This window comes from Centruroides sculpturatus, unplaced genomic scaffold, assembly GCF_000671375.1.
Source record: "Centruroides sculpturatus isolate CEXI.00-Female unplaced genomic scaffold, Cexi_2.0 scaffold223, whole genome shotgun sequence".
Lineage (NCBI taxonomy): Eukaryota > Metazoa > Arthropoda > Arachnida > Scorpiones > Buthidae > Centruroides > Centruroides sculpturatus.
Genome location: NW_019384416.1, coordinates 723669 through 750660, shown reverse-complemented (window position 1 = coordinate 750660; position 26992 = coordinate 723669). Strand labels below are relative to the sequence as shown.

General features: G+C 26.1%; 1 protein-coding gene across 1 annotated transcript in view; it reads right to left on the bottom strand.

Moving 5' to 3' along the window:
• LOC111619195 (fibrosin-1-like protein) overlaps positions 1–26992 on the bottom strand; it is a 328918-nt gene that overhangs the window by 22530 nt on the left and 279396 nt on the right. The window contains exon 3 of the mRNA XM_023360884.1: positions 2630–2749. Coding sequence (XP_023216652.1) covers positions 2630–2749 — 120 coding nt within the window. The remainder of the gene's footprint in view (positions 1–2629; positions 2750–26992) is intronic.

Sequence of the window (26992 nt, the reverse complement as noted above, 5' to 3'; positions counted from 1 at the left end):
ATGTATAGTATAATTATTAATATTTATAAATATTTAAGTAAGACAGGATTTTAGCGGTTTATAACTTTTAATAAAGTTATGAACCGCTAAAATCTAGTTTGGGACATAACGATTATTTTTATGTTAAATTAATACAAAGCAACGCTTGATATTTTAGTTTCCATAATGTTGTAGTTATACTCTGTTATACGTAGTATTTAACCGTATTTATACAACTATTTTGTTTGAATTAATCTAAAATAAACTTTACTTATAGCTATATTTAAGTAAACACTTTTGAAGTTAATCAGTCAACTTTTAAGTAAAATTAAGTATTTTACACTATCGAAAGTGCATTATTTTTCTATTATGTATTGCAAATATTATATTAAATGCGTTTATTGTACGTGCCTTTTACAAAAATCGATACAATGCAAGACAAAATTTAAATTTTCATCTGCAATACACACAAAAGAAAATAGCGAAATATTAGATATGTCAAAAAATAAATAAAAATATCGAAAGAGTTTTACTGAAATAAACATTTTCCTTCGGTCAAAGACTACATTTTTTTAGACGAATTCTACCTACAAAGCTATGAAATGAAATTACATGCATTTTTACATTGCTGAGTTGAAAAGGTACACTTTTTCATTACTTAAAATATTCAATAAATAAATCTTAATTTTAAAAATATTCTTGATTCTGTATAAAAATACATTCGAATAAATTTCGAGACAACTCACTGCAGATGTGTTCGTTTAAATGTTTGATGTAATTAATGCTTCTTTTATTTAAAATAATAAATTTTAATTAAATTTTTATTACTTTTATTAAATGCGCTTTAATAAAAGAACTTACTGATTACGTCAATTATAAAACAGAAAATTACTAAACAAAAAAATACTTTTACAATTATTATATAAGAAGAAACAATTTTAAAATAATTAAAATCAGTTAATTTTAAAACAACAAAACAATAATTATAATTAAATTTAACATTACAAAATATTTATTTTGAAAAATTGAGAATAGTTTTAAATGTAAAATGTTTTTAACGTAAACAATTTTTTTCTCTCTCGTCGGTGGTATTTTCCAGAATTCTTCACTGTTAACTTGTACATTAATGATTTCGTGTATTCATTCCACGACCATGACTCAATAAACCCAAATTTTACTAAGATCCATAATAATTCTCTTAACTGGTTTCAATTCACAAGAAAAAAAAAAAATAAGAAGTTAAGTTATTTGTAAGTAAACAGGTTACATTTTCACAAACTATAAAAATCTTTTGAAATAATATAACGAGGATGCAATAAAAGAAACTTTTATATTCGTACTACAGCTCTATTTAAATGAATGCAATATAAAATTTAAAAAAAAAAACTAGAATTCGTATAAAATTATGATTTTAACTTCACATAAAAAACCCATTAGTAAGGTCGAATATACTTATAAGAAACTGAGTATGTAGGTGAAGTATTATCATGTACTTTGGTAGGTTAAGGTAAACTGGAATAAGATTATTATTTAATGATGATCAGTGTAAGATGTTTCTCTTAAAAGTTAGAACTGTTAGTTGTGTACACTGGCTAAAAACAATAGAATAAAATGCTATGTAGATTAACGATTACTTACATCAGCGAATTCCAAGTTCATCAAAACATTTTAGGTTTAAAGTGTTAAAATTTTAATATATGAGCATTTATTGTATTTAAGAATAAGTCTTATTAAAATTACACAGGATTTTTACGGGTAAAATTATTACCTATTACGAGAAAAATTACCTATGTACTATGAGATATATTTATCTTACTTCTAGTAAATATTTTACAAATATTAATGCTACAAAAATTAAAATATTTCTTAAAGAATTCTCAGTATTTGTTAACACGGTAAAAATGTAATATACGTTTTAACAATTAAAAATTAAATCTGCAATTAAAATATAAATTTTAAAAATTATATACTAATTAATTTAATTAATTAATAGACTATATATTAAAATTATATATATTTTTAATTTTATATTTTAAGAAAATATAAATGTCTCACATGTCTCTGACACATCTTATTTTATCACAACAGGAAGTACGAAAAATTCTACATTTTGAGAAAAATAGAGAATTTATCACTCGTTCAGCGTTGTGATAATACAAATTCTGTTCTCATAATTATTGAGATAAAGCTATCAGAAGAATTTAAACTCGTAACTAACGAAATATTCTAATCAGATGACAAAATTAACTTTATAAAAACTAAAATTAAAATAAACTGTGTTTTTTTTCAAACGAATTTAAATATACAGCTAATCCATTATGTGACAGCATCTACTCTGTATCATCAGATTTTCAATTTCTCGTCCCTCAAATGCTAAAATTTGGATGGCCCTAAATTTAAAAAATTGAAGATCTCTCAGCAGATTAGATGCATTACTGCCCTTTTCTTTTATATATATTGGCAATCTAATCATCTAAAAAGAGATATGGAATCAAAGAACATCGGCAGAAGTCGAGATGTTTTTTTTTTAAATTTAATACAATAACAACAGGAATTTATAAGATTATTATTATTATTATTGCAAAAAATTCCATTAATGATTAACGTGTACTACGATAATCGTTAGGAAGAACAAAATATTGACATTTACATCACTCAGCTGGTCTCCGGATGTACACCTTTGGGGTCGGGTGAGTTCTTCATTCGGCCTGGAGTTCTCTTCATTACTCAATTCTGCAACGCTGGTATTATTGTGTAAGAGGTCTGTGATCTACAAAACATACAATTCATTTAGTTTTATCTCAATATAATATACATTATTCAATTATTATATATTCATATAAGAAATAAATAGTCGATAAGTATAATTGGAGGGGAAAGAAGTTAAAAAAACATAAAATATTCAAACCTGTCCATAAAATTGCGTTTAACTCAATGAAAAATCTCGAGCGGCAGTAAAAAAATTCGCGACTGTTCAAAATTTAAAAAATTTGATTTTTCGTTCGTCAAGTAGTGCATTATAAACTTGCATTTTAACATTTAATCATGAATGTATTTTGTTCTCTTGAGATCCAAACGCAACAAATTGGTAGAACCCGTTTTACGTAATTTACTGTAATATATAAAATGTAATGTCAATTAATATACAAAAAAAAAAAACAAAAATTACCCAAAACAATCCTTCGTGCGTCTATTTTATATATATTTTTAATTTCCTGAACAATAAAAATAATCTTTGCTTTTTTTAAAGTTTTAATCACAGAAAATATTTCATAATTTATACCAGAAATTTCCTTTTACTAATATTTTCTCATTTATAATAAGGAAATAATAAAAATTTAATGATTTATTATTATAGTAAGCAATAATTCATCAGCATTAAAATCATTATACAGAACTCAATAATTATGGTATACGTGATATCTAACACGCAATGAATAAGTCGTTAAAATTTCGCCTTTCCTCGTGACAAATATGAAATAATTAATTCGAATGACGCCATCTTGTGAAATTTAGTTCTTGCAATTTAAAAAAAAAAAATAAAAAATTTCTCGATGGTGGTAAAGCCACCGACAAAATCCTGGATTCGATTTCAGCTTAACGCTAAAGGAATCCGGGATCAAATCCCAAGACTCCATTCTTTGAAAAGATTTTTTCAAGGAAATCCGGGTTGGGCCCATCGATCCCCTTTTCTCATCACAACGGTCCACCCTATCCGAGTCCGACCGACCACAATGACCTTTTGTTCTACAATTCTCTTGCAGTTAAAACACTGTTACAAACAAATTCTTATCTTAAAACCGAGATAAATTTCAACGTGTATATAATATATATTGAAATTTATGTCGTATACATATATAAAATAAATATTCCAACGTACAAAAAAAATCAGATTTTTAATATTTAAATCGATAAAACAATACAAATAATTACAAATATTTCAATTCAGTATAAAAAATTCTCTCTCTCATGTATCTTCCATTAAAACAAAGCAATGTTTGGTATTCAATTTAATATAATAAATTTATATAAACTTCATAATTAGAAATGATTAAAAAAATATTAAAAAACACACAATTATATAAGGATAACATTTTAAAATAAAAGTTTAATCGCATGTTTAGTTGCTATACACAGCAGTGCGCATTTAGAAATAAGAAAAAAGAGAGAAAGGTAAACGTCAAAGAAAATAAAAAAAAAAGTTTTCCCTCTCTGAATTTCACATCACCCATGCACCCTCCACCTTGTCAGAGAGAGTCGTGTATAACGTGACAATAGAAAACTATTCTCTCCACGCCTCCAGCACGTGCACAGAGTACCACCCCACCCCAATTGTCGTACCCAGTTAATGGAATCAGAGGTGAGAAAGTCAGCAATTAAGAGCAGACGTGCTGCGCTTCGTTAAAATAGATGGCAGGGGAAAAAATCATCTATAGTTAGTAAAAGAAATATTTCAAATAAAAAAGTATATGTATATAGGCCTATATATTATAGATCGGAAAAATTCAAATGGGTTGATTTTATAGGGAGAGAAAAACTCACTCAATCATTTTACAAATTATCGTGAAAAGTATAGTTGACAGCGATCAGATGTTAAGAATAATGACTATTATAGCGATTAAAGCGTTTGATAAATTATCTTATAAAAGTTATATATATGTAATAATCATATATATCATTTCATAAAAATGCTGAACTTCACTATTTATAAATCATAAAAACTTGAAAGTACATGTTAAAATAATTAAATGAATGGAAAACATTTTACTTTCAATTCTTTTATCAACAATATTTCTATCCGAGAGAGGGGAAGGATCTATAATCTTTTCAAAAAATTACAAAACCAATCTTTTATAATTAATTCCCGATAAGACGGCTTAATACAAAATGCAATTTTACAAAAGAAAAAAAAATTATTTAACAGCCGATACTAGAATTATATTCTTTATGTTGTTGATAATGTTATTTTCGTTAGTAAAACATCATTTTATTTTTAATCATCAATCATCATTCTTGGAGAAACAATACATAAAAGAGTTTCCTGACAAAGAGTAATGTATTTGACTTCCTTAGAAAACTGCGTTATAATTATTATCTTTTGAGATGTTTCAAATTTCTGTACTAATTACATTAATATATTTGATATTCATTATGAAATAACATCTCGGAAGTATTTAAATTAAAATCATTAAGTAAAATGAGATAAACGAAGACACAGAAATTTACGATAGATAACTATAATTATTGTCTTCAAGTGGATAAAAATAGGCTATAGACGATTAGAAACTATGAAAATTTACAATGCTTTTTAACTTTACTTTTATCGTGCTAAATGAAATATTGATAAATCGAAATTTTTCTTAAATTTTTCTAATTTAGTATTTTTGTTAACTCATTAAGCATTTTCCATTTCGTAGAGAAAGTAAAAATCCGAAGACGAAGGACTCGTTAGAGACAAAAATCTCATATACAAAATGAATCGTTCAAATTCTCTCGTCGATGGCACATCGATATTTTATTAATTGAAAGCTACGGAGTGGTAAAGAATGATAAACCGTAGCGTTATAGAGAAACATTTTAAATTTAGTTTATCGTGTTTCAAAAAAAAAAATCTATCATATCGATTTATGAATTTGGATTTCACCCTCTCGCCAAGAGATTCACTATCGGTTTGTATTTTTCCAAAGACCGCTCGGTACCCTCGAGGCCAAAAAAGGGAATGAATAAAATGGTGGTCTCTCATATCTCCGGCGGAACCCCAAGGAATCCCGCAACCCGGTTTGGGAAATCCAGAGATAGAGCGTGAGGAGAAAATTCGCTCCAACTTTAAGAAGTGTCTAATTTCAAATACGAAAATAATTTTATATAAATAGAATAAGACTACTCTTATGTGCATTTCGCCGTCTTTCTGCAGTGGCACAGAATCGTCAAGAAATAAATCTGGATTAACCTCAATATATCGGGAAAGAGATAAAACAGTAGACAAATTTCCCGTTTCCGAATAAATTAGGCCTACGAATTATTTTTTTTTTTGCTCCATTCGCAGCCTTATGATATGATGCAACACGAATCGTTGCTACAAGATCGAATGGAAACAGTTTTTCGAGTGCTTGACAGAGAATCTTGAAACTTTCTAAACAAATTACTTCCGTCGTGAGTTTCGCAGACAAACATTAGATATTTCTATATCAAAATTCTATTGCGTTCCGTAAACATTTTAATTATGAATTTTAGATTAATTTATCTAAAATAAGCCATCAATTTATTTATAGGCTAATTACAACAGAAATAATATTCACACGCGTGTTTTTTAAGCCTTATAAAACCATAATTCGACATCGAGTAAAATTAAGTTATAAATGTAAAATGAAGGAAAAACTAAAGCCGAAATAATTTTTAGAACAACAAGCCTCGTAGGTGAGAATAAAGAAACGTAATGAATCTGATCAATCAATAAGGTTTAAATTTATATTGACATACCAAAAATGACAAAAATTTCTACTACTGTATAAACAATTGATGAGATAAAAGATTATATATTTTTAAACGGGGCCAAATATTTTTCTCCTCGGATTAATTTGAAATGAGGATGAAGAAGATCTTGTCTAAGGCAGCTAACATAACAATTCGACAACGAACCAATTTCTAGCATCTCCGAAACGATAGAACTAGTGGAGCGCCTTGTTCGAGTCACGCACGATGCCAACGTTTTGGATGGCAAAGACGACAAGATGACAATTAGGACGACAAAAGACAACTAAGGACGGGGGCACCGAAAGGGATGGAGAACTGTTGTCGCCTGATTGGGCGGACTGAGACTCGTAATTACAGCACACCCTAGCGGACAAATATGTAATAATCTAATGTAAACTTAATGATCCCAGGGCGCATGATGATTTCATTAATATTCCTGCTCCCGGATTCATTAAAATTACATTAGAGGATGTCCCGTGGTTCCTCTAATTAGTGACAGACGCAGTTTCACCCTTACCGGATCGGTGTCACATGATTGTTAATAGGAGAGAATTAGTTGGTAGGATGGAAGTGCGGCAAACAACTTTTATCGAGAGAATTTGGATCGTTGTCAATTAGGGAATCTGCTTCGACGAGGGTTTAATTTGAATTTTATTTTACCCTTCGAATAAAACGTGTTCGAAAATAATTGAGCCTTCTCATTTATAAGTTTATTTTATTCCATTTAAACTTATGATTTTTCATTTATGACGACATCTAATATCGTGGGTGGGTTACAATTTGATTTATTCTCCGATTCCATTTATGATTTAAATTTTATCATTACGATTCTTTACGCATTCTGAATCTTGTCAAAATAATTTAATATATTATTTATTTATTTATCCAAAGAAAGATATAATATATGAATATCAATTATACATTAAAAAAGATTTTTAAATTAAAAAATGTATAATTTTCTATTTAATATTTAATCACTCCTCTGTATGAGGAAAAGTTAAAAAGTTACTACGCAATAACGAAGAAAAAATTTAATTAATTCTTTTCAATCATTGTAACAAATTTTTTAGCATGATTCAAGAACTAAACTAAATATTTATAAATAATAAGATTAATCAATTTTTTTGCAATGTCAGAAATTTCGTTCCGTGACAACCTTCTATTAATCGAGCTTTCAATCAAACAAAAAAAAAGTTTAATAAACCCTTTCAGATAAGACGATAGTAAACTGGAATCAATATCATTCGATCTCCAGATTTTCCTGTTAAATAATTAAGGATACATGCAAACATGAATATAAATTGTTGTACAGTACATTATCGTATAGCTAAAATTTCAAGGATAAAAACTTTATTTCAGCAAAAATACATTAATAAATTTCTCGTTATTTTTAGAACTTTCTTTTTTAAGTTCTACATCTTAAACTTCTTTAATAAATAAAATAAAGTACCGATATTGATTTCAAAACTGAAATGTGTATTAAATTCACAGAACGATCCAATAAATATATTTTTATAAGAATCTATATCTTTTGTAAATCGTAAATTTCACCGAGTTAAATAGTCATTAAAATTACACGAAAAGTAAAATTAAATGACAAAAGATCCGAACACCGATTGAAAAAAGAGCAAATTTATGAATCAATATCAAATTTTAACACGAAAAAAATTGCACAGAGAGATCATTAATACGCTAAATCGAAGGAGAACAACGGAGTAATGTACAGAAATGTATTAGAATGCAATAATATAAAAGGCGACAAAATCAATTGGAAAATTTTATGATGGCAAAACGAACGATATTGGATTTATACGAACGAAGCTTCGAACATGCGGCTAGAAATTTATGTAGTTAATTCGAAATGTGAATTTTATGAAGCGTTTTACGATGAAGCTTTTATAACATTGTAATTTATTATCTCTAATAGTTTTCTAGTACGTTTTCATTCGGTGGGCTCAGTTAGTGACGGTCAATGTATCCCTCAAGACGAGAACTTATATCGTTAACACGGTAATCGACATCATTAGTTTCTTTACATTTTCATATCAACCTTTCATTTCATTTGTTATATGTATCTATCTTGCGTACAATGTATTTTGCGTCCTCATTTCTCTTCCATCCAAGGAGAATTACATTAATGTAGACAAGAAATCTCGAGACAAAATAGGTCATGGATCCCTAGATAAGAGTAATGATAGGTCTCCAGGAAAGCAGAGAGAAATTTATCGAAACTACTATACTTCATGCAACACTAAAATAATGATATTTTCCTCTTATGGTATTAAGACAACAAATAAACTCATTTGAAACTTGCAACGAAATTTTTCTTATTTATAGCGAATACTAAAGAAATAATTGACTTTTTAAATAAATGAACGTAAATTATTATATTTTAAATTAATTTATTTACAAGTTAATTTATATATTCACTTGTTACTTTTTAATTATAGGAGTCCTGCGCGATTAATTTATAATATATACCAATTAACGTCATTATCTACAACGCTAATTCCTTTATCTGTAAGTGAAAATTATTACCGTTTTACTAAATATACAAAATTAATTACTTTTCTGTTTATTAAGAAGTATAAAATTACATTACTTTTTAACAATTATAAATAGAGAATAAATAAGACAGATGTTAAGCTTGATAATATTTTTTTTATGATGAATTTTCCTCGTAATAAAATTCTGAATAAAGTAAACAAAAATCAATCTACATTAATAAAAATATAAGGCAGCAAAAGTTTAAAATTTACGAGCGACGGTTAATTCCCTGAATATTTTAAGCATTTAATAATTAATAATAATAATAATAATATAAAAGGATGAAATACAAAAACTTTAACTTTTTCCCACAGATGGCGACACTTACTTTCTCGAATTTCGTAATTGATAAATTTCATCTGGTTTGAATGAACTTTTAAGGACAGGCAGATGATTAATTACGAAATCAAAACGTTCAACTTAACCACTGTATAGCTTATTTTAATATTATCATTTCAATTGCGATATTTATAAATAATCCCTTTACATTTCTATTCCTAAATTTTACATTGTGTAATTAACGATAGAACACCATTTAAAATCCTCTTTCTAATATAAAAATATGTTTTATATAAAGATTAACTTTGTTTTTCGTTAGACAACAATAAATCTTATCCTTAAACTTTCGACACACAAAATATTTCGCTTCATTATATAAACAATGTGAGATTCTGGAATTTAATTTTTAACGTCTATTGTTTTAAAACATCTTCCGAGAATTCCCTATCGGTATAAACACACTCGAAATTATTTTCTAACACGAAATTAACTCGAAAAATATTTAATAAACTGAAAAAAAAAGTCAACACGATTCTCGTATTTTGTTATTATTGAAACAATACAATCGCAATTACGTCGACAATAAAAGCTCAGATTTCGTTTTACAATTTTATATCTCCTTTAATTATTTTCCAACAGATTCTTTTAATAATTAAAACGAATTTAATGTCGATTATCAATAAAAAGAATATATAAATAAACGCTTGTTTGTAAAGCTATAAACATTAAATGCTACAGTACGTCTGGGTGAGTAGATGACTAACCGCAAATGTAAATGAAAGCTTAGCCAAATTATCATCAAAATGCATGTTTAATCGATACCTTCGGGTTCATTTAACCTATTAAAAGAAGCTCGCCCGCAGATAATATCAAATCCTTGACAAATCTACTAAAGAACCGGTGATCTAACGGAATTACAAGCCCATTACGTACCGAAATAAAATCAAGTTATGTTATCTTTTTTAGATGTAAGTTTGTTTATAAATTATTTATAATTTCACGATAATAGGAATAAGAAATAAAAGAGAATGCATGAGACGCATCCTTTGTGAGTAGACTAATAAAAATCGAATTACATAGTCTAGACTGAATTTCCGTAAATATCGATAAAATATCGACATCAAAGAAAACATTGGTCAGCATCTATATATAATGATCGATAAAACATTCAATAAAGAAAAAATTTATAGAAAATCTGTAAGATTGTCTTAATCCGATTGTAAGCAAGCCGTCCTTTTCTTTAAAAAATATATATAGGCCTATTAAAATATTTATGAATATTAGTTACTTATAAATGCAAATTTTTAGTATTAAATCAGAAGTGAGAAAGACAAACTTAAATTAATAATTAATGATTAAAACAGAGCACATTCATTATCCCAAAAGTGACAAACTGTAAAGTTGAATTTGAGACACGATTTTAATAAATTTGGCAAAGCATTGTGGCTAAAAATCAATAATTATAATCAAAGTTTGAATAAAACAATAGCATAATCTTATCCGTCGAATTCGATGCTCTATTTTAATTAATTTAATTAAACCGAAACGTGTAAATTAGGGCGATTATGTCGAAAGTGCAAAAGATTAGTGTCTCGACTGTCATTCTGACAGCAGAAAATGATCAGTCATCATGCTTTGCCTGTTGTAATTCCACAATATTCATGAAATGACAAACCCAAAATCGCGATGACGGATAACTTGTTTCGTTTCCTATTTTCCATAATGTTACATTTCCAACTCATTTGGGAGGATTAGCTGAAAATCCAGAAAATGATGTTATAATTTAATAACATTTTCTACATTTTAATATTCGGAAAAATCACTTTTGAATGAAGTAATTAACGTACAATTTATACATTACAATTCGTCATTCTTGTGCTATTTGTCTGCGTATAATAAATTAAATTCTGGAAATTTCAAAAATTTCTTTTAAAATTTCATAAATAGGCCTATATAAAACTGTGAAGTAACACGTAAAAGATTTTTCATANTTCACACTAATTTATTATAATTAAACAAGTAAATTTCATATTAATAAAGTAAAATTTTATAATCATTATTCCATAGATGTTTTTATCTTTTAAAAAAAAATCATGATAGTGGTCGGCGGGTTTCAGAATTGTGAGTTTAGTGGTCCGTGAGGTCAGAAAGGTTGGAGACCGCTGATGTAGATTATACTTTGGAGACTTTATACTGCTTCTGAGTGTGTATGTTTGGATAAAAGCACCCCAATGATTCCCTAACATAATCTACTCAAACAGTCTAAAGCATTTTTTAAATGAAACTAATAGCTGATTCAACTGTGTAATATATAGTGTTATAATCAGTGTTATATTTTATTTATTTATTTATATTTGTAACTAGGGTTCTGACATGTTTTTAGCTAATTCTTCTGCAGCTATTCTTCTTCGAGATACTATTACGTTGTTGCTTATTTTCATTACGTTTTATCTAAGAAACTGATGATTCTTACTGCTATTGTGGAATGATTTTCCTACAATTTTAGGAGTTCGCATATATAAGCGTGATTTGAGGGCTCAGTTATTTATTTATTTTATTTTTTATAAATTACAGAAATTATATGTATAGTATAATTATTAATATTTATAAATATTTAAGTAAGACAGGATTTTAGCGGTTTATAACTTTTAATAAAGTTATGAACCGCTAAAATCTAGTTTGGGACATAACGATTATTTTTATGTTAAATTAATACAAAGCAACGCTTGATATTTTAGTTTCCATAATGTTGTAGTTATACTCTGTTATACGTAGTATTTAACCGTATTTATACAACTATTTTGTTTGAATTAATCTAAAATAAACTTTACTTATAGCTATATTTAAGTAAACACTTTTGAAGTTAATCAGTCAACTTTTAAGTAAAATTAAGTATTTTACACTATCGAAAGTGCATTATTTTTCTATTATGTATTGCAAATATTATATTAAATGCGTTTATTGTACGTGCCTTTTACAAAAATCGATACAATGCAAGACAAAATTTAAATTTTCATCTGCAATACACACAAAAGAAAATAGCGAAATATTAGATATGTCAAAAAATAAATAAAAATATCGAAAGAGTTTTACTGAAATAAACATTTTCCTTCGGTCAAAGACTACATTTTTTTAGACGAATTCTACCTACAAAGCTATGAAATGAAATTACATGCATTTTTACATTGCTGAGTTGAAAAGGTACACTTTTTCATTACTTAAAATATTCAATAAATAAATCTTAATTTTAAAAATATTCTTGATTCTGTATAAAAATACATTCGAATAAATTTCGAGACAACTCACTGCAGATGTGTTCGTTTAAATGTTTGATGTAATTAATGCTTCTTTTATTTAAAATAATAAATTTTAATTAAATTTTTATTACTTTTATTAAATGCGCTTTAATAAAAGAACTTACTGATTACGTCAATTATAAAACAGAAAATTACTAAACAAAAAAATACTTTTACAATTATTATATAAGAAGAAACAATTTTAAAATAATTAAAATCAGTTAATTTTAAAACAACAAAACAATAATTATAATTAAATTTAACATTACAAAATATTTATTTTGAAAAATTGAGAATAGTTTTAAATGTAAAATGTTTTTAACGTAAACAATTTTTTTCTCTCTCGTCGGTGGTATTTTCCAGAATTCTTCACTGTTAACTTGTACATTAATGATTTCGTGTATTCATTCCACGACCATGACTCAATAAACCCAAATTTTACTAAGATCCATAATAATTCTCTTAACTGGTTTCAATTCACAAGAAAAAAAAAAAAAATAAGAAGTTAAGTTATTTGTAAGTAAACAGGTTACATTTTCACAAACTATAAAAATCTTTTGAAATAATATAACGAGGATGCAATAAAAGAAACTTTTATATTCGTACTACAGCTCTATTTAAATGAATGCAATATAAAATTTAAAAAAAAAAACTAGAATTCGTATAAAATTATGATTTTAACTTCACATAAAAAACCCATTAGTAAGGTCGAATATACTTATAAGAAACTGAGTATGTAGGTGAAGTATTATCATGTACTTTGGTAGGTTAAGGTAAACTGGAATAAGATTATTATTTAATGATGATCAGTGTAAGATGTTTCTCTTAAAAGTTAGAACTGTTAGTTGTGTACACTGGCTAAAAACAATAGAATAAAATGCTATGTAGATTAACGATTACTTACATCAGCGAATTCCAAGTTCATCAAAACATTTTAGGTTTAAAGTGTTAAAATTTTAATATNTTTTTGTGTTTTAATTTAAAAAATTATTTAAATACGTCTAAGAGCTTTTCTCTCTCATTAAATTTAAGGAAAAAAATTCGTTTCTTATATATATATAGCCTATATATTAATATTTTACAATGTTATACCTAGCAGTAAATTTGAGTCTTACAAAAATTTTAGTTTCATCTCAAAAGAACGATAAGCAAGTTTCAAAATTACAAAGTTTATACATCAATTATACTAATATGAAATAAGAAATTTTCAAAACCATATTGTTTAAATTTAGCAAGATGTTATCCATTCGCGTATGATCATGTTATCGATTTAAAAAAAAAAAAAAATACATATTTAACAATACTACTTTATAAAATTCCAAGATCTAATAAAAGTTATGCATAAAATTTATTCAGCCTTGTTATAATTGAAACTAAATAAAAATTCTCAAACGAAAAATGTTAAAAATCATAATCTTAAAAGAATATTCGGCCAAATTTCTTCGTTATGAAAATTGACAACTGACAAACAGAATTTTACCCGTTAAATAAAATGAAAGATCAGACTAAATTCTTTATTTCAAACTAGAAATATTTTTGACGACTTCCAAAAACTTTCCGACTTCTATGTAAGTTTAAATATAAAAATTATCCGATTTAGCAGTTCAATCTTCATAAAGTGAAAAATAGTTCTTCATGTTTGATCAGATGATTTCTGTTTACATATATGTAACGTGTCCGAAATGATGGCTACATCAACAGAATTTTGAATATTTATATTCTTATATAGAAATCTTTTAAAGATAATAAGATATAAACAAAATTTTGAAATATGTTTTCCTATAAAGAAAGAGAAAAATAACATGAAAATATACTTAGAACCAAATTACGTGATATGCACAGTGAATAAATAATATTTTTTAAAAAAATATTTTATATTAGATTATTTGCAAAATAAGACGTAAAAATATTTCATAAAGTTGTTTTATTCCCTATTCCTTTGCTATATTTCCAGTCGAGAAAAATAAAAATAGACTATATTCAAATAAGTTACATTTATAAAAATGACATATTGCAATGTATAAAATAACTACGATAGAAACTTTAAAATACTGTGAAGTGTGGGTTAAATTCAGAATTTAATTTCGATAGTTTAAAAAATTTAAACACGCATGAAAACGACTGAATAAAATGCCTGGTGTTTATTTCTAATAAAAATACGTATATAAAATATTTAAACTATTTTAAATAAATATTTTAACAAGGGAGAACCAATTTTTAAGATATTTAAAATTTTGACTTAGTAACTATGATTGAATAACATAAAAAAAAAAAAAAAAGATAATTATTAAATTAATTGGGATATAAACTCTACTAATAGTAATTAAAAATCTTCATTTATAAGTTTAAGGAATTGATATTTTCTATTTTATTTTAGTTAATATCTTCTCTTGCGAGCTATCATAATAATACTTCGCTATTATATTATTATTATTTAAATAATATTATATGTAAAAACCTTCCAAAAGGGGAAGATGAGCTGAAAACTTATTTTTATTTCGTAAATTAAGTTAATCCTACGAACTGCTCATATAATTTTTTAAAGCACTTATAACAAGATATAAATAATGTAACAAAATAACACAACATAAAATATGCATTTTCATTACTTATTTTTATATTACTTTGAGTATTTTAAATTTGATTCAATTATTCATGATAATAATATTTTAGTATTTTAATTTTTTTTTCTATAAAATAATACAATAAAAACAAAAGTATATATTTACAGTCAAAAGACATTAGAAAAAAAAGGATAAATTAATATTAAAAGGATAAATATTACTGATTTAAATTTTTTTTAAATTATATTTTCTTTTAGCTTTTAGTCTAGAATAAGACAAAACTGTTTCAATGTATTTATCGCATCCCATACACCCCTACAGGTCATTTTAAACTATATCTCGTTAGTTTATCGTGTATATTTATAAACCTGAAGATTTATAGGTTATAATGACCTATAGAAACTAAACTGCATCTATCTTATCTATTTAGTTAATTGCTCTCTCATTGATTACAGTGCACTTTATCCTTCGCTCAAGTAAAGGTTAATAACGCACTCCTAAAAAGCTTTAAAACTATACCTAACTTCTCTATAAGCCAATTAGTTAGTTTTGACGATATCGATCGGTAATCCCTGCAGCAGTTTACACAATTATTATTTAGATTTCACATCCGCCCTTTTATAATAGGTATAAAATTAAGTCCAACTCCTAAATTCAAAAATATAAATTAATTAAAACATAATTCAATTTATCACAAGATCAAAACGATCAATGATATATAGGCTATATATATAACCTGCTTTTTAAACATTTTTCAACCCACTTTTCCATATTGCAACTTAATTTTAGAGTAATAATGAAATTCTCATTGGATTAAAAGAAAATTAGTCTGTATAAGTTGTTGTTGTTCTTCATTATTTTTAACGCAACTTTGAATTCTTTAGAAAAATGTAATATTAGTTGCATATTGTGGCGATAAAATATTCGTATTAATTTCGGTATTTCCAATTTGATATTATTAATAATATCACATTGTAATTCCGTATTCTAAATACAGAATTCTGTATAAATAAATTTTTTTTACAAATGCATCACATTTTATGGTGGAATGCATCGTTCCCATTATTAGTTTCTACTAATTTAACTAGTTTAAATATATGTATATATCTATAATTAATGGTTTTTAAGTACAATTAAATATAAAATTACACTGTATAAAGAATTGCCAACGCGTACAAATTGAAACTTTAGTTTCAATGTTAAATTTTTCCGTTTTTTAATACATGGAAATTGAACTTGTTTTAATATAAGCATTGGCCTTCAATTGTTTTTATAAGAAGTAAACGTTCTTGTCCGCGGAGGATATTTTGAATAGTTTTCGTAAATTATTCTGTTTAATGTTCTAAAAACAAAACGTTATTAAAAGTAAATTTACATTGAAAATCCTCGATTTTCAACTTTTTTTTAATATACTATAAAACGAATAGATACTGCAAAATCATAAAGTGAATAAGGCTTTGTTTACTTTTATTACAATAAGGCCTGCATACCTCAACCCGTTAACAAAAGTGAAAAAAGTATAAAATTATTTTAAAACCTTGGCAACTCCAATATTTTAAACTTTGGTGGAAATTTGAAAAGTATCTTTTTTTGGCAAGTCAGATCTCGAAAACGAAGAGGAATTTTTTAAAATGTTTACACGGAATTTTAAGCTTGTCTTTGACTCTCTTCTAAAATCTATTTCTAAAATATTGGCACGGAGTTTCGTTACATCCTATATGCTGAATATAAGCGACATAATTCAAAAATAATAAATTTTATTTTCATATTTTTAATACGAATAGTTATAAATAGCAAATTTCATTCAAAAATAGTTTAAGCAAACGAAAAAGATTGTTTAACATAGAAAAACATCCCATTGAGAACTTTACATAGCTCAACATTCGATCGACTTTATTTCTGTTTAAATTTCGATGTAAAGGATTTTCGCAATTTAATAATTCCTATTAATATATTTTAAAATATGTGGAATCAATCAACTATTAAAATTTAGAACTTGAACGAGTATGTAACTTAAAAATTCGGTATTGATGTAACAAACCAATATACATTTTTAAAATTCTACAGAAATCCCAAGACACAAGGAAGTATTAATATTGCTGTTAAAATATTACTTCCAAAGATTAAATTCCATTTAAAACATATTTTCAAATAAAATTTTAGAATTAGAAAATGAAAGAAAAATTTTTAAGCAAATATTTTCACTTTTATAACATCAAAAACATTGTAAACTGAATTATATTTAAATGTATTCTTATACATTTAATAACTTTGTATTTACACACACACACTAATCTGAATGACCTATAAAATAATTAATATAGATTAGCAAGAGTGTACTGAATTCCCATATGCTGACATTATACAAATGTTTCATTTGATGACAAATAACAAATAAGTAAACCTGCAAATGCCACAGTGACTGACTACAAAATAAGCTTGACATATGAGGCAATTGCACACAGATGTTTTACATCTAAATTTTTACATCCAAGCAAGAATATTGTTTGGATTTTTGAGGTCTACAACTTCATAATATATAGTTTTTAATGAAACTATACTAATAACATTGCCTTATTTAAGACTTAAAAGCTGAAAAAGATATTAGAAACAGTATACAGCATGTTACATAACATTGTGTTAAAAATAAAGCTCAATGATGAATTTCAAATAATTTTTCTTCTTCTGGAGGCACAAATAGAATATAAAGAATACTATCCATTTACATTCTATTTTTACTTCAGGAAAATTATAAGGCAACAAATTAATTTTTTAATAAACAGTGTTAATTAGTTATTTAATGTACTATTTTTAATAACAAATAATTTTATAATTGGAAAAGGACAGATTTTTAAGCAAATTTAAAATTTTCTACCCATAACATTCTTTAAAATTAACTTATTTTAAGGAAAACATATTTGTCATNATAATAAAAATAATTAAGATTAGTTTGTTAATTTATTAATTTGTTAAAATTATTATCTAGGCAGCAGCATTAGCAAAACAAGGATTACGAGAATTACAGTCAATTATAACAAATGCTGAACTGTTAGGTGTTAAAATTCCCGTAAGCATTCTTATTATTATATAATTTTAAATTAGTATCTAATATTTTTATTTCTAACACTTATGAGTCTATTTAACATAAAAATATTTACTAAACAGTTATTTTCATTGAAATAAATTATCAATTTCATTATAATACAGTTCAGTGGCATCTCATGGATTCTGAGTGTTGGGGCTAAGTTAAAAAATAATTATTTAGGTTAATAATATAAAATCAGGATCTTAATGTAAATAAAAACAAATGTACATGTCTATTTTTGTATGGTTTATTTATTTATTTTATACAGGGTTTACAGTATTAATCAGCAAAGTTATGAAGAACACAATGATGAAAAAATATGCAATTACAGTAAGCATTAGTATCAATTAAGCCATGTACCAGTACATGTGGGTTTTAGAGGTTTAACTTTCCATTTGGGAAGAATTGGAAAATTAAATAAAAAAATAATGTATTTTATACCTGTTCAATTCTTTCTTAGTCTACTGTATTGTTATTCTGTATACTGTTACTGTTTTTTCATTATGTAATTTATTAATTTTTACATAATGAAAAAATACAGTAACAGTATACAGAATAACAGTATACAGAGTAACAGAAAAGGTGGGGTTTTAAAAAACATCATATTGTAATTTATTAATTTTTACAATATGATGTTTATATACAATATATAAAACCCCACCTTTTTAAAAATCCTGTGCACATGCTTAGCATTTATAATTTAGTAAAATGAACAACAATGAAAAATGACAAACATTTAAGAAGCATTTAAAATTGAAGCAATCCAATAAATAAATTCCAATAAAATAAATATAACAGTGCATAAACAAATAATTTAGTATATATTTATAAATTGCAAAATAAGATGGAAAAGATGAAAACAAATAAATGTTATAATTATGAATTACTGAATCATTAAAAAAATATAAGCTGCAAAAGATTGTAAAATGTACAATGATCCCTACTTCAGTTAAGCAATTAAAAATACACTGGAAATTGGCCCTGACATTGCTCAATGCTCTGTTCATTATAATTCTTGAGAAAAATTTTATTTAGTTAACATATTTAACTTTTATGTGCTAATAAGTATATTCTGATTTTCAGATAATTTCGTAATTAAATTAAAAAAGAATTTAATATTATACTAGACTAATTTTTATAGACTAAAATTTACAAAGTGATACTTGTTATAAAAGCTAACAAATAACAATTAAAATACAAACCAATCTCCAAAAAGTTCATGAAATAATCCAAAATTGTGAGATGAAAACAATATTTTCAGGACACACGCTTTATCTTCAGTGATTTAAATTGTTGTTTTTTGGAATATAGAACAAATGCAATCTGTTGTAGTTGTGGTTCAAACAAAACAGCTACTTTAACAACCATTATATTTATATTCTGTCAGTCAAACTTTTTAAACATGAAATACATAGCTCCTGTGATTAAAAGTATTGGGAATGGTTCAATAAAATGCAAGATTTGAATTTATTTATCAAAATTTATTTTATCCCCTTCAAAGTATAATCCATTCCCACTGCAATGCTCTTGGGGCAAACTTTTCCAATCTGTAAACATGCTTTGAAGTTGTTTTCATGAAATCCCACCAGAACTCACAGCAATTTTGTTTTATGACATCAATCAACTCAAAATGGTGACCACAAAGCAGAAATTTTAGTCAAGGAAAAGTAAAAAATTACACAGTGCCATATTGGATAAATACAGAGTTTGCAGGACTATATTTGCTAAATTTTTGGCCAAAAGATCACACCTGCTCACAATGCTCTTGCTGATTATGTTATCATGATGCAAAATTCATGGAGTTTTTTGCCATAAATCAGGTCATTTTCTTTTACTTGCTTCACACAAATGATGCAAAATGTTCAGAATAATATTCTTTGTTGATTTGGTCAGTTGGAAGGAATTCATGATGCACATCATGAGAATCAAAGATTATGTTGACCGAAACAGTCAGATAATCTTGATTTTTGACCTGACTTTGTGGTCTTTTCAATCTTGTTTCACCTTTAGAATGCCATTCATTCAATTGTTGAGCTATTTTAGTGTCAAAAGCACAAATCTATGTTTCATCACCTGCAATGATGCATTTTAAGAATGATTTGCCTGGAAAACATTTTCTCAGCTACTTGAACATGTTTTTTGAAAAAAATTCAACTTTTTCAGGACAACTTGAGAAGTGATGCACTGCAAGCACAAATGATATTTTACAATTGCTTGACAAAATCCAAATTATACTGGAACATGCTCAATAATGTCCCTAATAGTTAATGATAAACATCGAGCACTGAATCTCTGACTTGAATAATGTGCTGTTTGTCAGTTGAAGTGGATGGTCTACCAGGAATGCATGTCCATCTTTGACACATTCTCTGCCTTCCTTGAATATCTTGTATCATTAAAAGTCTAGTCATTGATACCGTTATCATAAAAGGCTTTTTGCAACATTTCCAATGATTTTGTAGATTCCATTACAAAATCAAAATTTAATGCACGTTCTTTGCTCAATTACACTAGACATTTTGAAAAAGTGCAGGTGCAAAAATTTTTTATGCACAAAACAAACATTTATTTGCAAATGAAAATAGATAATAACATATGGATTGCTACTAGATGTCAATGAAAGTCATACCAAATAATGACAGCACCCTCTTGATACTTTTTGATACAGTAGTATACTGTGTAAAATGCATTCAATATTGTACATTTTTTAGTATGACATAAATTATATCTTTTTAGATTTTTATATAATATCTGGAACACTACTATTATTATTACACTTTTGAATTAGTTTATTAATATATATATACAACTTTTACTTACAGATATTTATAACTCCAGGACTTGTATATAATATTAATTTATATTCTGGAGTCATATTTCAAGTTAAATGTGAATTAAAAAAAAATAATCAAAAAGGAGGAATGGATGTGTTAGCTGCTGGTGGTCGATATGATAAATTAGTATGTAAAGTTTCTGTAACAGAATTATCTTTACTAATATATAAAATTCCATATATATTAGATATTAGATTATTTATTGTGTGTGTCATATAAACACACGTTTATATATATATATAATATATATATTTAAATTTGATTTAATGTCATTATCTCGAGAGTAGAATATTACAAATGATTCAAGTTGGGTATTTTTTAAGAGATTACATTTTAAAGAATTCATTTGTCTATTAAACCTTTAACAGTTTCTGAAATCGTACAATTATTATTATTATTATTATTATTATTATTTAAATATTCGAGGGTATAAGGAACATTGAAATATCTGGAAAGTAACAGATTTTGTTTATTCAAATGTCAAAAATGTTAAACGATTCGCATACAATTCAGCATAAAATGAGATTTTGTACAGATAAGATTAGGTCATAATAAACTCCGCTCGAAACAGGTAGGGTAGCTTATGTTAAAACGTCGATCCTTATCTGCAGAATCGTGGGTAGGCTACAAATAATACTTTAGACCTAGATGTTTGTGTTCTTCCCTTTTAACGAGGATATTTTGCAGAAAGACTACATTCACCATAATAGCACTATAATGGCATTATAATGAATCCCGAGCATTAAGGTACAATAAACAGTATTTTTTTTTAAAAAATAAAATAACCGTTTTTGCAAATGAAAATGTAAACATTTTGAAAATGATCTAATTTTGGAATTTCTGAATTTTTCCTCAAAGTTTTATTTATAAAAAAGAAAGAAAAAAAAATTCACGAAACAAAAGTGCAGAATCGTCAAGAATTTGAAATATTTGCTATGCAATATTTTTTCTTGATTCAGGAAAATGCAGCAAAACTGTTTTTTAAAATGGCGAGAATTAGTTGATACTTTTATATTTGTTTGGAAAAAAGAAGTTTTATATATAATATATAAATTAGTGTAGGCGAATATTTCATATAAAAATCGTTTTACAAGCAAAATACGTCCATATAATTTGCCAAATCACTAAACAAATACAACAAAATAATTGTGAAATGTATAGAAATAAGTTTAATATACAATAACAACAAATCTTGCGAACGAAGACTACTTCTATATACATTATATTTCATTTTAATGGAATATAAGGTCAAGTTTTATATAAGTTATAGATTATAAATAATCTTTATTAATTTTCACTGACTTAAAACAATATGTGAAGTCTGAACTGTCTTTTTTTAAATAATAATATTTAAAATTCATTCAACCATAAAGCTTATACATTTCAAATTTTGGCTAGATTGTGTGAAAACACAAGTATCAATACATTTTGACTTCAAATTTTAAGTTTTATTTTTTGAAAATGTCACAGAATAAAATCAAAATTAACAGCAACATACACGACTTCATATTCTTGTTAATCTTCAATATATCAATTCACTTTGAAAGGAATAAATTTTATAGATTGAAAGAGCTGAGATAAATAAAAGAGCTTAAATTATATTAAAATGGTATATTTTCAATCGAAAACGAAGAATGCATGACTGAGAAAATTTTATGCCTATTTATATACATAATAAATTAATGTAAAATTTATAAATTTTTTGTAATAATATTTTCTACAAAATATATAAATAATTTTTTTAAATTTAATTTTATTTTTAAGAATTCTTTTGAAAATATTCAAAATAGGAAAGTCTAACATATAATTTATCAAAGTTTCTAGACTTCTTGCTCAATGTATGCAAGATCCTTTGTCTAACAATAATTTTTGTATTTTTTACCCAAAAATTTATACGAATTTTTATGTTATGATTTACTTTCATTCGTCCATTTACTTTGTTTTCTAAATTCGCAGATAAATTATTAACAAATCTTTACGGCGTAAGAATTTTAATACTTAATATTTTATTAAATATTCCCAATTTAATAACAATTCGTATTCCCTGAGCTTCGACTGTCATTAATTTTAAGGAGTATTAATTTGGAGTCATAAATTTTAAAATTTATTAAAGTCATTTTCCATAAAAATATTCATTATCGCATATTTTCCCTTCTCAATTTACGATAATTGACATAAGAATTTTTAGGGTCCAAAAACAGGTGATCATTTCTTTTTTGTTTATGGAATCTTAAACAATAATAAACTTCGTTACAATTTTTTTTATTTATAAATTTTAGCATAATTTATTTTCACATTAACACTTAATAACTTCTATAGAAGTACTAGAATTGTTTTAAAATTTTATCTTCCTGTCAAAGAAATGAATTTTTCGCGTTAGAAAATTTTGAATTCTTCCAATTCGAAAATACTTTTAAAGAAAATTTAGTTATTCAAAAAATGATCATAAATTAATAAACTTCATATAAAACGAACGAAACATATTTTTTTCCTTTTGTGAATTAAGTTGCGTCATTGTGCTTATAGCAATTTTGATTAGAAAGATATTGAAAGATAAAAATAAAATTTATTTTGTTTAATAAACTTTAAATAAATAAACTCTTTTAAAAAAAATTTTAACAAATCCAAGCATATTTTACAATTATTGTATTTGTCATAATTAATTTCATTGAGTAAAATGATTTTTAAACTTATATTACAGATAATTGATGATGCCATTATATTATAACTGTACTCTTGGACCAATAACAAAGCTTTTATTAATTGTAGAATCATCTGAAGGTAATTTTTATTTATTTATAAATGAAAATTCTTCTCTAAAAAGTATGAATGTAGTTTTTCATTTGTGTGAAATTTTTTAGAAGTTGGATTACGATGTTTCAGTGAGCAAATATTTTGACGTTTTAATATAAAGAATTTAATATATAATAGTTAAGATTTACTATTTCTATACATATTATAAGAATAATAAGTATATCATGTGATTTAATATTTTTTTTTAATTTATGCAGAATGTTATCAAGAATAAAATAATCCAGAAACAAACTACCTTAATATGCTTTATAGAGCAAATTCATTCCATGAATTTTGTCTATATACTGAGTAGGATTTTATCTGATAAATGTTTATATGTTATTTGATCACCAACACCCTCTGTCTCTCTCTTTTTTAAGGATTCTTAATAAACTAGATATATATATGTGTTAAAATGTCAACGAACTCATTTCATTTTCCTTTAATAGTTTCATATAATTTATCTAGAATTGTTTTCAATTAAAGGTCTGCACAAAGATTTGAATGCATTAAAAGTATAGTGCTGTTGTCAGGCTAGTCTAAAACATCGATGTTCATAATTTCAAATCATCTTTTAGTTTTTCTTAAGCGTGAGTTGGGGGTACCACCTTGTTGGTAAACAGCACTTCCATCCGGAAAATAGAGTTACAGAGACGGAACAATACAATCTTCTATTATTTCGATGTTTTCTCAGTATTTAGGCGTCCTTCGATAAAACAGATTTTCCAGTCTTTTTACTATTAAGACTCTGACATTTGGGGAGTATTTCACATATTTGGAGATACAAGCACCAATCCGGGATTCATCTTCATCTTTCTTTCGAATGATACGGCGGTTTCCACCTTCAAATAACCTTGATCATCTTGGACATGATCTTGCAGTCATCGTTGAATATGATATTTTCCTACTATTCTAAAGATAAGTCTCTGTTCTTTTATCGTTGCTTCTGCAGATAGAATTTTTTTTTTTAGTACCTGCAGACCATTGGTGCTAGCTGTCCTAATATCTATTGCCTTAAAATCATGCTCAGTATATGAACGGAACGTCGATCATCCGTTTTTTGTTGCTTTCGTGGTTGACCATTCCTTTTGACACACTTAAGTCTCCTGTTGCAATGTAACCTACTTTCGTAAAACACTGAAAGGATTTATTTTTGACTCTTTGACTATTTCACATCGCCTTTGTTACTTTTGCATGACTATTACATATTTTTGTTGCATCGCTTAATTGTTATTTCGTGGCATGACGTTAGAAATGCGGAGTTATATGAGTTTTTCTTTTAGGTAATGCCCGGTTATTTACATAAATTTGCATAACTTTGCTTTAGTGATATTTAGAGATAACAATTAAATTTAAAGGGGACGTTGGTTTATTGTACTCAACATATTAGGTGTAATTGGTGAGCTTCTCCTAAGCTTTTATTTCTAGAAAAAACGACTGCTAAACTTTTGTCTTACACTATCCTACTTTGCAGAATTTAAAAATATATACTGTAAATAATTAGATATTATTGAATTAAACAATTACTATTTATTCAGGTAGAATTAGTAAATAACTGTAGGTGTTTTATGTTCCTAACTGTAGTATTTTATGTTCCTAACTATAGAACTTTTCTGTACAAAAAGGTAAAATAGCATACTTCAATTTCAGTAATCGTACTAAAGAGGTTGCAGATAGATATTTTCGTCCATGTTCTTTAACTTTATCAACATTACATTCCACTAATAACTTAAAATAAATTTTCTTCGTCTATTTTAAAATTACATTCTTTAACCTACATATAACTTTTGGACTTCATACGACGATAAGTATTCTGTACTGTACATTCCATATTCTTATGTTTAAATCATTAAGTTATGTCCCGAATAGCAGATCTAAGAAAGTTTTAGTTTAATGAGTAAGACCATGCATATTTTACTTTTATTATATGCAAGTTTCTATAAATGGGATAATTATCAAATTTGCAAACAATTTAATCAAAATTTTTAAATACTAAAAGACGAAAGGATGAAACGATTAGAGCATCTACAGATATTTTCAACCCGACTAACCCGAATCATTTTTAAAAAGATCTAATTTCAGTTCGTTATTAATTACATAACGTTAATTACGCTGTCAATTATCATTATTTCTGTACAATTAGAAATTTAGGAACGAATATTCTATATGTTTCTGCGTTATTCATATTGCATGTTTCTAAAATCTTTTCTTATATTTTAATCTGAAAACGGAAATATTTTAAAAGTTTATCTATCACAAATAATTAATGGACAACCGGCCGAATAAGTCATCAAATAGACAAAATTAATTTAGAATTTAAAATTGAAACTTAATGTCTACAAAAGTTATTTATAGTTTGGACTACGTGAAATGTATCCACGCTCCCAACGCAACTACGAAAATGAATTACAAAATTTCTTTGTGTGCCACATTTAAAGTGATAAATCAAATATAACCCAACTGTTTTTGGCCGAGTGGCTAAACAATTTAGTAAACTTGACATTGAATTGTTACAAAATCTCAATGATGCAAAAACTTTCTTATTGACTCCCTAAACAAAATGATAGGGAAATTTCAGAAAATTTAGAACCCGGTGTCTCTGAAAAGGATCCGAAAACACCTATATTTGCACATTTGCAGACCCATCTACATTTATCGACACCTAAATCGTTCAAATCCGCTTAGAAATCTAGGAGATGTTTAGGGAACAAAAATCTCCTCAGAGTAATATGTACAGGTGTATGGTATAATGGATGTTATGTAAAATATCTAGGGGAAACAAATAAACTTTATATTGCGTATGATTTATAGTGAAATGATGAATAGCTTTATTCTTTACAATACTATAAATATTAAATAAAAATTCTGTCAGCAGATTTAAATGTTTTCATTCTATTCACATATTGAACTTCTAAAAAGATATATTTGATCATATATGGCTTAATTTCATCAAACGATTGTTTTAAACTTTATTACAGAAAACTTTTTACCTAATCTCATTCAAATTATAATTTTGAAATTATTTACTTTATTTGTTATTTATTTTAACACTTCGTATAAGTTATATAAATTTATGTTTACATATTTATAGAAACAACCAAATTAATAATATGTTAAATAAACGATTTAAATGAAATTAAT